Genomic DNA, 16,255 nt, shown 5'->3' with positions numbered 1-16,255 from the left:
ATCGCTTAAAGACCACGGGAACTTAGATATAAAACAATTTTAAAAGGGTCGTAGACTAGAACAATAAGTTTTAACTTAGCAAAAAATAATTTTGAATCAATATATTTCACTTATCAAGTTTTATTTAAACGGGCGGTGCCACGTGTTATGTAGAAAAGTAATTTATCTAAAATCAAATGTGCAACTGAAGCTCACGCTGAGTATATAATGTTCGGTTACACCCGAACTTAGACACCTTTACTTGTTTTTACTCTATTACAAAAATAAAATACATTAGACAAAAATAATTATTAAACAGATACTTGAAAAGCAGGCTAACGTAAGTAGCCCATATATTTTATTTTCTCCTTGTGGACGGGGCTGCGGGTAAAGGCTAGGAATACATATATCTGTAATCTGTTATCGAAAATACAAACTAGAGTGATCGAAAATATTGGTATAGAAATTTCATTCACAAATAATATGAGGATATGTTTTTTTAGTCTGTATTTTTCTGGAGGATCAAGATCAAGTGATGTCGGTCACAGATTTAAAACATATTTAAGAAAATTGTTTAACCAAAATAAAAAATTTGTTGTCTGCGGCGACTTTAATAGTAAACACCGTGAGGTTGTTTGAGGGCAAATTATTGGGGAAATATTCTACACGTAATGAGCATTACTCTACCTATTTTCATTTTACACACAAGACTCCACATACATTCCAGCTACTGCAAGACCAAATCCGTGAACTCTTGATCTTGTGGTCTCAAATATACCCTATATCATAACTGCACCTATTAAGTTGCCTCTACAAGATTCTAGAACAGGTCTTGATATGTAAAATTTGGGAGGTTTTATCTTCCAAAGACAGCATCAGAGGAACAGTTTAGTTTTCGAAAATTTCATAGTACTACTCATCAAATTATAATACTATTCAAGCATATAAAACTAAACTTTGATGCAAAAAAATCCACTGCCCTTTTATCCTTAGATATTGGAAAGGCCTTTGATACTATGTGGCATGATGGTTTAATTTTTAAGTTAATTAGCTACGGTTTTCCGCCGCATTTGATCCCAACTATTAGAAGCTGATCGATATTTTTATGTACAAGTTGGAAATGAGTTTAGTGACCTTAAATTGATTCCTGCTGGGGTTCCTCAAGGATCACTTACTGGCCCCATTCTCTATATTATCTACTGCTAAAATGTACCAGCATTAACTGGTTCTAACTACGCAATGTATGCGGATGATATTGTTATAGCTAAATCTTCTGTATCCGTTAATAAACTTAAAATGTAAGCTCAGTAATGAAAATAAGGCCACAATTGCTAAATTTTTTTTTCCAATCTATAATTTTATATGGGTGCACAGTTTGGAGTACATGTGCCAAAGGCATTTTTCAACTACAAAGTTGCATACACAAAACAAAATCAGGCTCGTTTCGGACCGTATTGGAAAAATAACTGAAAAATTTTAAAGTCTCTGTGATATATCTACAAATCCACTAATGCCCAAACTAAATAAATCCTAGTTTATCATATAATTTAACTGCATACTATATTTATGAATAGTATTTATAGCTAATATTAACTTGAATGCAAAAGATACTTACTTTTTTTTCTAAGCTAAATCCTAAGTCTCCTAAGCTGGTTTTTTCCCTTTTATCAACTTTAATTTTTAGTAATCCATATATTCTCAACTCACTTATATATATATTTGTTTATTTAATAGTATCTAAAGTTAAATAAATTCAAAACATTGAATTTAGTTATTTATAGGTTTTTAAAAATGCCAAATATTTTCCAATTTCATCTACGAATTCGCGAATTTATATCCGCACCTTTGTCATCGGCAAACCTTTCGCACCCAAACCTGTTACCTGGTAAGTCGTACCGGCTGGTGCGGGTTCGTTGTTCAAAGCAGACGTAGTTACGTATAAAATATCCAAATTAGGGCCGCCGAATGCCGCTGAAGTAATTTGTTTAGTGGGGAACTTAATTTCCATAAGTGTCTTCTTGGTTCTGAAATAAGGGATTGAAAATTTATATTTTGTAGTTATTGCACAAGTATTAATTTGACGTACAAGTGTAAGAGTTTCTATGTCTCCGAAGAAGATTTTAAAGGTCTTATCTCAGTATTTGTTTAATTTAATTATACTTAACTCAACCAAATAAGGGTGTCTAAGTTCGGGTGTAACCGGATATTATATACTCAGCGTGAGCTTCAAGTGCACAGTTCATTTCAGATAAATTACATTTCTACATAACACGTAGCAGCGCCCATTTAAAAACAAAAAAGTCTCCCAATTTCCTCTTACAATAAAACGTTGGAAGTGAAATATCGTTGATACAAAACTTTTTTCCGCTAAGATATAGCTTATTATTCTAGTCTACGACCCTTTTAAATTTCTTTTATATAAAAGTAGGCGTTGTCTTTAACCGATTCCGTCCATATTTTCGTGAAATCGAAATATGAAATATAGCAGGAAATCTAAGCAGGAAAATATGTTTACCCAATTGTATCACAATCCGGTAATTTTTCTTCGAGTTATCGATCCCGAAACATAGAAAATTGCTTATTCATAAAAGGAGCAGTGCCACACCCATTTTAAAAAATTTGATTTTTTTTTTCGAATTTTTTGTTATAATACCACTTGGGAAAAGAAATATAATTGATATAAAGCTCCTTATTCCAAAGATATAGATTATTTCATTCGTCCACAACTCTTAAAAATCTTTTAAATACAAGTGGGGGTGTTTCTTAACCGATTCCGTTTATTTTTCTCCGAAGCATTCTTTAAAGTGAAGATAAGATCAGTGAGTACTTGATTTATGATTAATAATCTTTGTAAAATTGATTTTGTCACAAGTAGCTTTTGGCACGCCTATTTTCAAAAATGTTTTCAAGTTTCTATCAGAGTAAATATCAGTCCACATTGTAGGTGTATTATTTATTAAATAATGAGGTTTTTGTGTGTTTCCAAAATGTTACTAACAATCTCTTTACCGACTTCACATCAGTCTTTAACAGTGACAGAGAAAGAAATTTTTTGTGTAATAAGGTTCTGACAAAAGATGTTGAGCCACTTTAGAAGCTCCACATGCTCCGTGCCATTTAGAACGAAACGGGGTTTCAGACAGGGCGATTTGCTTTCAAGCGTTTTCTTTATCTTGTTTGGTTGATTTTCCGACAGGGTGGATAAATGATGTATATTGGAACGATTTTCTTTAACCTAATGCTGGAGAAAGTAAAACCGCGATGGCACAATCTATTATAAGAGTGTACAATTACTGAGTATGCTGATGAAATGTATGACAACATTCAATGCACGATATCAGCGAAACTTCTTGTCACATGTGTTAAACTGTAATTAACTACTAAACCACAATTAAATTTTCAAATTTCCAACTCACCGAGAAGTTACTTAAAAACCGATCCCAAGATTCCAAATCACGTATAAATTTTCCGATAACCTCGATTTATGCACCACCTAACGGAGATTTTTTTTCGTTTTGTAGAATTGTCTCGGTGCTCTGAACTAGGTATAAGGTTTCTAGAAAAATTGTCTTAAAAATAAATGGCAAGGTTCCACATATAGCGAACCCTGCCCTAACTAGAATGCTTCTTGCCTCAAGTTTTGTATTTTAAATGAGCTGTAGGATGTGTCCAATTAAAGTCTCTTGCTCACAGAGAAGTTACTTAATAACTTATCACAAAACTGTAAAGTTTAAGTCAATGCCGAGTCAAAATGTACCACGCGGCACTATATGCCCCGTATTCAAACATGAGTAAATTACAATGATCAATTTGTTATAAATTCATAAAAACTGCTAACGCCATTGAATATAGCATATCCAAGACATCTAAAAATGGCCTGTCACTTATATTTCGAAGAGGAGGTTGAAAGCACCAAAAATTTATTTAAATAACTTATTAAAATAATAAGGCCTAGTATACGCCACTTATTTTCATATATTGTATTATAAAAAGTTTGAAATTTTGTAGTTAATACTCACTTTGGGTTGACTTTATAGATAGTTGATCCCGAGAAAGTAGCTATATAGAGATTACCGTCCGCATCAATTGTCATGCCATCTGGCATATGTGTTTCATGCTGCCACACAACTCTTGGTTCACCACTTAAAGTACCTGTTTTGTAATTGTAATTGAACTCCGTAACATTGTAATTAGCTGAGTCAACGAAATAAAATTTCTTCGTTTTATCATTCCATGTCATACCATTAGAAATGCCCGCATTAGTTAAAATGGTTTTTGGTTTTTCATTCTTTTGAAAACTATACAATGATCCTTTACGATACGTAAAGAGATCACTTTGATCATTCCACATAGTACCAGCTACTAGACGTCCTTTTTTATCTGCCTTGGCATCATTAAAACGATTCATATAATACTCTTCTCCATACTCAACTTCATGCGCAGTATATTCTACTTCTGCTATGGATGATATACCATCCCATTTGGCAATAACAACACGTCGATCACAGCCTACAACAAATTTATCCTTTTTGCCTTCGATTGGTATGATGAATGATGCGAAATTCTCTCCCTGAAGAACGGCACTATAGGTTTTATTTGTTTTGTAGTCATAGCGCAATAATTTGGCCAAATCAATATCGACGAAATACAAACTTTGTGTCTTAAGATCCCAATGGGGACCTTCACCAACTAAGGTATAGGCATTTGGAAGTGCTTCGATTTTATAGGAGGTCTATAATGGAAAAGAAAACACATAGGTGTTATAAACACGTGTGGTATTATTCATAAAAATGGTTTGGTGGCAACACAAAAAATTTATTAACAAGTAAGGAGGGCTGTGCCGAAGAAAGGTATGATTTCATGAATAGAGCTGAGAAATATTCTTATCCCATTCGTAATACCCGAATAATCGGCTGTGTAAGATATGTGATATATAGATAACCGACGTAAATTAGATTGGGTCGAAAAAAAAGTTGCTAATGTCCGCCCTTAAATTTGAAGATTATGTTGAGAGGGTTTCGGAAAAATTTTTTTAATTGTTTTTGATCCTTTCAAATACAGCCGAAAAGGTTTTTTCGTTGTTGTTTATTTGACGTCCGATTTTTTGAGAAGCTTTCACATTTCTATTTAATGTCCTTTTAAGCTATGAAGTCGTTTTCACATGATTAGGTCAGCTAACAAAATTGTACCCAAGAAAATGTTGCTTTGAAACCATATTACTAAAATAATAAACAAAGAAGTTATAGCACTTTCAATATTTATTGCAACTGTTATTTTACCTGTGAAAACGACTTCATAGCTTAAAAGGACATTAAACGGAAATGTTAAGATCCTCAAGGCCAAAATAATGGCATATCAATTTTAAAAATCGGACGTCAAATAACCAAGTTACAACGAAAAAACCTTTTCGGCTGTATTTCGAAGGTTAAAAACCAAAAAAAAAATTTTCCAAAACCCTCTCAACATGATCTTTAATTTTAGGGGAGGACATTAGCAACTTTTTGTTTTGTATGGTGACCAATCCAGTCTAATGTACATACCCGAGTGACATTTTCGATTAATATAAAATAAAAAATAGATCGGTACTTTGTGTGAGGATACAAAGTTTTACGTTTCTTCCATGTCAAAGAAACAGGGAAGCACGGTGGAGGGCCCGTCATGGTATAGTGTTGCTTCACATGGTAGCATGCTGGGCCATTGCGAAAATCGACAGAATAATGACCAGAATGTGAGAGGGACAAACAAACTGCTTAGCAGAGGTTTCCAGGATGGTTTTCCCACTAAAGGGGTCAGAGTTTAAGAAGCACTACACTTATACTACAGCTACTGCTTTACTTTTCTGACTCGGAATTTTAGGTGCATCTAAATTAGTTCACACTTTTTAACAGTTCTTTAGGTATGTTACCTTCTAAACACAGTTCATATTAAATAACGTCAAAGTGGAATTAGTATGACCTAAAGTTTAACTTAAAGGATATTGAAAAATAACCCGATTTTATTTTTTTTATTCTTTTTTTAACATATTTAATGTTTTAATCTAGCTATCTGTTCTACGATCTGAAAATAACAAATGGGTTTCTGTACCCTTAATATATGTATATATAGTTCCTTATATTTTCTATCTATCTCAGCGTCGTAATTCACACACTTGTCACCCGTTTGGAAAACTCAGTATTTATAGGGCTCTGCCATAAATTTATTCCTGGCATATTTATATTATTTTATTTTATTTTATTTTATTTTATTTTATTTTATTTTATTTTTTTATTTAATTCATTCGTCTAAAAGTACTTGCTTTCTTACAGAGTAGTTAAAAATAGAAAACAATTCAAGCTTAAACTTATATAAGCTGCTATTAAAATTAAGAACACTACTGAATCGATTTGCTGGATGTATAGTCCTCGTTATGGACTCATTCATAGCATAATTCGTTTTATGAGTTATTTCGATAAATAATCTGTTATGCCGCAGATCACGCAGTGGAATATATGGAATGAACAAATTAGATAAAGTGGAGCAATTTATGCTCAAGTGTATTACATTATAGGCAAGCATGAGTGGATACGAGTTCTTCTGTCGTGCAAAGCCCGAAGACCAAGCAATTTGTGCGTGTTGGTATACGATGGGGGGCCGTCTGGCCAGTGAAGCATCCGTAAAGTAATTTTCGTAAAAAAATTTTGAACTCTCTCAATTTTATAGGAGTTAGATTCATAGAAAGGATTCCATATTATTGAGCAATATTCAAGACGACTTCTGACCAAGGAGATATAAAGTGCCTTCAACGTAATAGGGTCCTTAAAGTCACTGAACCCAACCACTGCAAAGGATTTTGAAACAATTAAGTCAATACGACTGGAAAAAAGAGGGGTTGGAGTAAAAAATTACACGTAAATCTTCAATCTCAGGCAACGATTTTTAGTTTATAGTTTAAATATTTCTCAGTTGTCTTTTTGGAATAAGACACAACGCAGAATTTCTTTGTATTTAAAAATAAATTATTGGCAAAAGAGTCCAGATCAGATTGCAAGTTAGTACAGTCAGAGCTATTACGAATAGTTAGAAATAGTTTGACATCGTCCGCAAACATCAAACATTTTGCGAGTTTGAATTGCTGGGGCGAATCATTTATGAAAATTAAGAATAATAGAGGGCCACAATGGGTACCCTGCGGAATACCTGACCAGGCATTAATATGTAGAGATGACTTGTCCGCTCCAATTTCCACATAGAGCTTTCTGGTCGATAAAAAACTCGTGAAGAATTTCAACAAGTTTCCACTGATTCCATACTTGGCTAACTTGCGTACTAGAATAGTATGATCAACCTTGCCAAATGCTTTCGAGAAGTCAGTGTATATGACGTCGAGTTGCTCAGAGTTCTCTAAAGAACCCGCAATTTGATTAGTAACTATAGCTAAATTTGTAGAAGTAGACCTACCTGGCAAAAATCCATGCTGGCACTCCATTATAGCCTTGCCTACGTAATCGAACAATTTACTTTGAAGTACGTGGTCGAATATATTTGCCAGAGTACTCTGTTTAACAATCGGTCTGTAGTTGCAAATGTCATTGCGGTTACCAGACTTAAATATGGGAATTATGGAGCATAATTTCCACAAGTCCAAAAAAAATTCCGCTGTTCAAGCAATTTTGAAATAGAAGAGCTAAGGGTTCCGCAATGGAGTTTGCGCACATTTTGAAAAATATCTGAGAGAACCCCTCAGTATCTGATTTTGACTACTTGTCACTACTTGTTGACTAATAGAAGAACGCCATCTGCGGTAACAACGAAATTAGAAATTTGGCATTGTTGAGTGAAATATAGGACTAGGTGAAGAGTTAAACTTTGAGTAAACTTTTTGGAGTGATTTCGCGAACAGGTTGCAGGCATCCTGTGGATTACTGGACACTTCGCCATCATACTCCATGGTCATCGGAAAGCCATTGTTTTTTCTTTTCGAGTTATTAACCGACCAGGAACTAGACGGATTTGACTTTAATTTTGATTCGAGTTTAAGTATATATTGCTTAAATAGAGACTTATTTAGGTAATCGAATTGCTTTTTAATTCTTATATAGTTAAGTCGATCAATTTCTTTACAGCTTTTCCTACGTTGTTTAAAAGTTTTATTTTTTCTATTTTTAAGATTATCTAGGTTTAGATTAAACCAGGGTGGCCTATTCATTAAGACCTTACTTCTTAGAGGTACGAAACTCGAAATGGCTTGTGAAAGCCTTCTCTTCACAATTTCGTAGGAGGTCTCCCAATTTCCGGGGAAGTTAAGAAAATTCTAATCAGTAGCTGAGAAGAACTCGTTTATCGCCACACAATCGGCTTTGAAATAATTATATTCCAATGTTGATTCGGCTGGTTTTTTATAAAAATCATAAAAATCGAAATTTATAGCCAAAGCATTATGGTGGAAACTATTTTCCAAAATTGGAAATGGACACTCAACGCATGATATTTTTAAATCAGCAGACCCAAAAACTAGGTCTAGGAACCTACCATTCTTATTTGGTTTCGAGTTATATTGTTCGAGATCGTATGAAAATAAGGTGCTAATAACTACCATATCGATGTCGAATTTAATATTTGAAGGTAAAATATTACAATCATTCGCCCAAGATTGTGATTGTCCGTCGGAAGGGTCGTGGAGAGAGGTCAAGAGACTAGCCCATAACAGAACTCGGTGGAGAGAGCTCGTGTTTGCCCTATGCTCCTATAGGAGCGATATCTGTTTTTGTAATTTACTTACTCAATGATAGGTATCAAGGAAATAAAAAAAATAAGTTTCATTAATATATTGAAATATCCTTTATAACTTTTATTTCAACTTACCGCGGTTTGAACGTAGCTTAGGACAGCCAAGGCACCGATAGCAAAGATAAATCTAGAAAGGCATTTTTATGAGAATTTTGAATTACTTTCAGCGTACAATTTTTTCAGCACTCACCTCTTCATATTGTCAGCCTAATTGAATGGTCTTCAATTCAAAACTAATACTCTTCTTTTACAGACACCCTGCTTTATATTAATTAATTGATCTTGTTATAACAGCTGTTTTTAGGTTTTATAGCTAAATGCGTGTGAATTTCTGTAATATTAAAATAATTATAGGCACTATGGATCGAAGCATGACGCAATAAAAGCAGACAGGCAAAGGCAGTAGTTCAATAACAAAAGTTTAGCGGCCCTCATAATCTGGTCATGAATTTTAAAGTAGTAGGAAAGGAAAATGTTTGGAACTATTTTGCTACTTTTTTACAACCTTGAAAATGTAATGTGCGGATAAACCCAAACTCGATATATCTAAACATCGGGAACGAGGGCATGAAAAAAAAGAGAAGAGAAAACAGAGGAAATGGTAAGAAAAAGTAGAGGAAGTTGGAGTGAAGTCGGAAAAGTAAAGAGAACAAAAGGAAAATAGAGAGTGAGGGTACAAGTAAGAACAAGGGCAATGGTTAGAGACAAAGTAGTAAAAAGAGGCTAAAGGAAGCTTAAGAATAAGGATAAGATTAAGAGTAATAGTGAGAGTTAGACTTGGATATGAGCAAGAGCAGGAAGAGTAAGAGGAAATCGGGAAGATTCACGAAAAAATTAAAGGAATAGGGAAATTGAACGAGCCGATTAAAATAATAATAATAATAATAATAAACCCAACCGATTAATACCCTTCAAAGCCCGCCCAATCGACACGAGGGGCGCATCCACATGACGCACGGATTTTCTTTGTGCCGAGTTGTTGATAGGCGGATGTTTGTTAAGCGGTGAGATCTAAAACTGCTCAGCTACAGAATAGAAACTACAGAGGGGTGAGTCAATAAGAGAAGAAGACGGTCATACAGAGGAGAGACAGGTGAATAAATGACAAAGTCAGAACAATGTCTGTCGACTGGGAGTATTTAATGTCTGTCTAAATGTGTCAAGATTAGCCAGAGCTGTTTATAATAAAGTTCTGATAAGTTATTAGGTGAATCTATACGCTCTGATTTGTTAAAGAATCGTAAAACCTCAGCTGCTATACGTTCTGACATCATTCCGTCTCCATGAGCCTACCTCAACGCTTGGTTTACATAGATATATTGGGTCTTGGGACCGTATAGCGTCAGTTTGGAGTTTTCGTATTATAAGCTTCCCAGATACGCATCCACAAATTAACGTACAATCATCTCATTGACGTCAGCAGTGAGTTCCCATATGGCTTAGTTGTGGACAATGTGATACTCTGAAGATTCAGCTCTGCAGTTCCGTTGACTAAAAATTTTCCATAGGAAAAGGATCTAAACCCTCCCACAAAAGGAAGTACAGGCCGCAGGGGGTATTTACCTTATTTACCTGCACGTTACTTCATATTTCAGAAAGGTATTGATGTAGTATTTTTTTAATGATACTCAAAAAATCATGCTACAGATAAGTCAAGAAGCAACACTTAACTTCATGAGGGCGAGTATTGTCAAGGCCGACTCCATTTTGTAATATTGACTTCACCTGTTTGGTTTCCTGCTTGATGTGATCGAAGAATATTTCGTTGACGGATCACAACACTTAATTCAAATCAAGCAAACTAGACCATTTCTCTGAGTTTTGAAAGCTTGAAAAATTATCCTTCCAAATATTTTTAAATAAAAACTAAATATGTACTGTAATACTTGGTGCGATATACCTCCGAGAAGATTGAGACTGACTTTCAATTCGCGTCGTTCTACTTTTAAATTTTTTCTGCAACCAAGTAAATTTTTCGCTGAGAAGGTTTTCATGGCAGAAATACGCTCCGAGTGTTTTCAAACTGCTACCGACGGGCCACTTTGTTCAGTTCGTTTCTTAAGAGTTTTAATGTTGCATATTCCGGGAGTTGAACCCGGAACCTTCCGTAGGCGGGCACACTACCACCACAACACAGGCGGCCGTTTTTTACAACCAAACACAGTTGTGAAATATTTGTCACAATTTTTATTTGTTCTACAATTCAATGTATACATACTATTTGAAAAGTAAATATCATGACAAAACAACCAATAGAATAGAATAGTAAATTTATAGTTTTGACTCAAAATTTGTTATTGCTATACCCTACAAGAACATTAGATCTACCACAGCCATAAAAATTCGCCATCGACACATCCGATTTTTGATACAGTATAGTGCGCTGACAGATGAGTAGATTGCGCGATTTTTTATAGAGAACGGCAAATTGAGTGACACCAGCGCCATCTTACACGCAAAAGTCGGTAATTTGCTACTCTTGCTACATGCAAAGCATAAAAAGAATTTAACATTCGGCTATGAAAGCTTGCAGACTTGCCTAATAAAATTATTTTTCCCATTCGCTGGTACCTTTCCAACATTTCTACAAGCATTTTCACAAACAAATAAGAAACAAAATATGTTAGTAAGTATTTTTCTTGGATAGCGATATAATTTATAGCAATGTTTCGCGAAATTTTAAATAAGAATGTGCAAATCGAGTTTCAACTGCTATGTCTGAAGTTCTGTTTATATATTTACAAATGCAATAACATGCACGATTGTGACGATATTCGCTTCTGCATTAAAACTCATGACCATGAGATAATCCATTCTGACGAGGCCTTAAGTGTAGTAACTACATTGTGGCGTAATATGTGAACAATGTATAAGGTAGAGTTTATATGAGCGGAATCAGACACCAGATCACTTCATGGAAATTAACGAAGACTGAAGAAAAATCGATAATAATTGTAAAACAGGAGGTAGTGAAACTACAAAGTGTAATGAGTAAAAGTTAGGAAGATGGAACAGAAGAGGAAGAGCAATTTGTTATCGAAGTCGTAACGGTTTGTTATCGATGAGTTATGGGATTGTTATAAGTGCGTTATCGACGAAAGGTACAGGCGAGTTGTCGAAGTACTATCAATTTGGTATCAAAGGTTATCGATGGGTGCTTTCATCAAACACTATTTTTGTTGATACGTTGCAAACACGTTTTCATCCATTGAGTGATAGAAAATTTGTTCTCTCAACGACGAGTTGAGCCAACTGCCAAATGAAGTAATTAGCTTGTTTGCTGGGTAGGAGCTGCTTCGGCCGATGGATTAATAAAGAAAAACCAAAAGTTTTTACTTTTTCCCTCTATGCATTTCGGCGCTTTCGCGTCATCATCAGGAAGGTCTACATTTATTTTAAAAAACAGAAACATGAAGACAACATGAAATATAAGAGTACAGCACAATCAATAGACATAAAAATTAACATTTGGAACTTTACTCACATTAATTTGATTAATTTTTTAAATTACAAAAACATCACATATTAACATTAAACATATTGTTTTTATATTATTATTTGTTTACATGTTTGATCACAGCTGTGTAAGCGCTGTTTGTGTTGTCCACGTCTTCTTAAAAATTCATTACGTTTGTGAGTTGCTGTTGAATTCGGAGACTATCCAGTGTCATTCGTCTTTTTTCTCTTCTCTCAAAATCCAAAATCCTAGCGTTCCCAAAATCAGCTGTGTGTTCGTTTTCGATCAGGTGTTGAGAAAGCGCTGTTGTTGTTTTTCACGTCCATATGATGTTCGTATAGTCTCGATACTAATGCCCTTTTTGTTGTGCCTATGTAACACTTATTGCAGTTATTGTTGTTGTTGCCTCTGAACTGGATTTCGTATACTACGTTGCTTTGCTGTTCCTTGTCTATCCTGTCTATTGTTTTTGTAAAGATTCTCCTTAGTTTATTGTGCGGTTTATAGGCAAAATTTATGTCGTCATTTTTCATTATTTTTCTTAGCGCTTCATTGCCGGTTAGGCCAGACACATATGTAACGCCGATGTATTTTTTGTTGGTATTTGCTTCGGTTAGCTCATTTGCAATATTAGGTTGGCTCATTTTTTCCGTAGTATTATTTAGTAAATTTTCTATTAACTTATTGGGGTAGTTATTTTTAATAGAATACTGTTTTTTTGCTCTATTTCCTTTGTAAGTTGTATTTTGGTATGCTGTGCGTTAAAAATTGTCAATATGTCTTCCACGTCTTTGGTTTTTACAATAGCGAATCTGTCATCTACATATTTGGCTATGTATTTGACATATATGACTTTACTTTTTAATTCAGCGAGGCTGTCGTCCAAAATTTTATCAAGTACGATATCTGCAATGGTTGGAGGTAGTGGGTTGCCCATTGGTATTCCGTAAATTTGTTGATATAAAGTTGTATTGTATGTGAAATAATTATTATCACGCAAGCTGAAATCAAGTATCGCCTGGAATTGTTTCTTATCTATTTTTGTGTATTTCTCCAACTTATCCCATTTTTGCATTATAATACGTATTGCGAAATGTATTCGTATATTTGTAAATAGGGATATTACGTCGAATGAGATCAAAACTTCATATTCTTCTATTGTGAGATGTTTAATACTTTCTTTGAGTTCCATGGAGTTTTTTATGTTGAGATATTCGAATATAATATTTTTTTAAGATACTTCCAATGAACTTTGATTAATTAATTATTTTTCACACTTCACTATAATATTAAGAGGAAAAATATATCGATAACCAACACTTTAAAATGTCAAAGAACTGTTAGATAACCGAATAAACAGGTTGAGCAAATGTAGCGAAAAAAATGTATGCTCAGTAATTTGACAAAAAATGCCACCATTCGAGCGGATCAAAAATAATCAATGGTGCGTTCAGAAAATGATTTCTTTTTTTTTTTTATTTATTAACAAGTAGCCTGCGGCTAATTCAATTAATTTCTATACAATTATTATTTCTTATTAAGTTTAACAGACAGCTGTATATAAAATTTAAAGTTAATTATCATTAAAAACTAAAACAAATAAATTTATTAAATATTATTTTATATCACATTAGTCATCAGCAATTACATTAGCATCTAACCAAAGACCTATCTTTTCCCTAAACAATCCAACGGTTCTTAAATTTTTTATTTCGTCTGGGACGGCATTATAAATTGCTAGTTCATTATTAAATACTGATTTTAAGCCCTTAGTTGTACGTACAGGCTCCAAGTGAAACTGATTTGCCTGTCTAACTAGTTAGGTACTGATGTACATCTGAGTTTCTTCTAATTAAAGATTCTAACTATTCAGGTAATAGCCCATTTTCAACTCTATAGATCAAAGTAAGTTAGTACATCTCTTTTCACTTCATTTTCTATCGATAAATATCCTAAATCTCTTAACATATTTTGAACACGTACAGTATGATTTTTGTTCATTATTGCCCTCATACCTTTATTAAATTTTTTTTGAAATTTGCATATTTACTTTCCATCAATAATATTGTAGAACAATACTTTATATGAGGCACCAAAATGATTTTAAATAATGTAGTTTTTCCTGCTTTCGAAATATTTTTTCTCAATCTATGCAGCAAGTTGGCTTTCTTTGCTATTTTGCCATTTATATATTCAACGTTTTCTTTGAAACTCAAACTATTATCTATAATTACACCTAGATACTTGTATCTTTGGAGCCATTTTGTCTGTGACCCTGAAAGTAAAACGGATCTCATTCAGCTTCCTCCGTATATCCAGGCTTTCTCAATACCATACATTTTGTTTTGTGCGCATTAACACACAATTGGTTCATACACAACCATTCGTAAACAGTAAGTAAATCTTCATTAATCTTTCCAAGCCCAACTTGCACATCCTTTTCCCTTAAATAAATCAGTGTATCATCCACAAAGATATGTATTTTGCAATGATGTAATACTTCTGGCAAATCATTGATATACATTATGAACAACCTAGTTTACTTCCTTGTGGAACACCATGTTTTACTTTTATCTCCTTGAAACTTTATTATTAAATCTTACAGTTTGATATCTGTTTTATTTAACGATTAGGAGTTAGGTAAGGGAATCTCGTTATATGTAAACTAGGTCTATGTCGATATTTAAGTCACTAATATAATCAGTTTTTTTTTTTTTTCAAATTTATTGGTACCACTTTGTTTTGAATGAAATGATAATAAACGCTGTAAACCGAAGGAACTAAACAAACTACTTTTGTATTTATTACATAAATATTAGAACTTTAAAAGCTACTTCAGTATTTATATTTATTATTTAAATATTTGAAGGGTCTTTGGACTGCTGCGCACACAGTTGTCGTTAAAGTTAAGCATTACAAAAGATAAATAAAATGTTTCGCTTATATACGAATCAGAGTTTGGCATTATTCGAATACATTTTAATTTGGATACTTATTAGAATGAAAATGTATCATAAGAAAATTATTCAAAGTTAATTTATTCCTGAATAAATTTTCGATAGATACTTTTATGTTTGAATAATATTCCAATTGTAAATTTTTTACAAAGACTCGTAGTCTACTTATTTAAATTTGAAAGAAACGAATTTATTCTATATGTTTACTAAAAGAAAAATAAAATTTCTTTCAATTAAAAAAAAGTGATATTTATTCGTGAATAAGAAGCAAAAAAAATTATTTGTCTTTTATTCGTTATTCCAATAAATTTTGCCCAACTCTTATACGAATAGAGAAAATTTTGTTTATTTGAACAAATTTTGTTTGATTGACTAATAAATGACTTTGTTTTTTATTCGAAAAATAAATAAGTACCAGAAGACGCAGTTCTTCCATTTCAGCTAACATTCAAAATAACGTTTTTGTCGCCATTTATTTAAATTAGTAAACTATGGGTTTTGAAAAAAATTTCAACAGATTAAAAAATAAATTATTAAACTAAATATTATGCATTCTTGCAGTTTATTCGTAAATGAATTAACATTAAGTATTTTTATCGGAACCCGCCAATGGAAGCAGAGGAAGAGGGTGGCCACTCCACTCCGCTGGAAGGACCAGGTGGAAAACGATTTGAATTTCCTTGGTGCGACCAATTGGCGCCATTTAGCAGAGGAAAGAAGCGACTGGCGCGCGTTGTTTAACGGCCATAACCATTTAAACGGTAGTTTTTCTACGATATACTTGCATTCAAATAATTATCTAAATAAAATAATTGTCGAATAATTCCAAACTCTTAAATTACTTTAGTTTAACCAAATCTATCGTAATTTTGTTATATTATAAAAAGCATAAACTTAAAATACTCTACAAACCATTTTAAACAACTTTGCTTAAGATCCTAGAGGTTTTGAGAAGATTTCGATTCTCGCGTTTTAAGAAAAATTTGTTAGATAAATTTTATATATTTTATTTTATGATGATAGTTTTTAAGGTATTGCAATTTATTTTACTAAATTTTAATTACACATAAAATTACACAACAAAATTGTATACCTT

The 16,255-nt window shown here is 33.2% G+C and overlaps 2 protein-coding genes across 8 annotated transcripts in view; one reads left to right on the top strand and one right to left on the bottom strand.

Annotated features, from left to right (window-relative positions):
* Positions 1-16,255, top strand: part of Liprin-gamma (liprin protein kazrin) — a 512,121-nt gene that overhangs the window by 389,063 nt on the left and 106,803 nt on the right. The gene's annotated exons all lie outside the window — the stretch shown is intronic.
* On the bottom strand, positions 1,811-9,048 carry LOC137247204 (regucalcin-like). Its single transcript, XM_067778306.1, has 4 exons — positions 8,936-9,048; positions 8,821-8,872; positions 3,999-4,711; positions 1,811-2,003 (listed from the first exon to the last, which is right to left on the bottom strand). The coding sequence occupies exons 1-4, from the start codon at positions 8,941-8,943 to the stop codon at positions 1,811-1,813; spliced, it is 966 nt and encodes a 321-aa protein (XP_067634407.1). The 5' UTR covers positions 8,944-9,048.

Source organism: Eurosta solidaginis, chromosome 3 (assembly GCF_040869045.1).
Source record: "Eurosta solidaginis isolate ZX-2024a chromosome 3, ASM4086904v1, whole genome shotgun sequence".
NCBI classification, from domain to species: Eukaryota; Metazoa; Arthropoda; class Insecta; order Diptera; family Tephritidae; genus Eurosta; species Eurosta solidaginis.
This window is presented reverse-complemented; position numbering and strand designations above follow the sequence as displayed.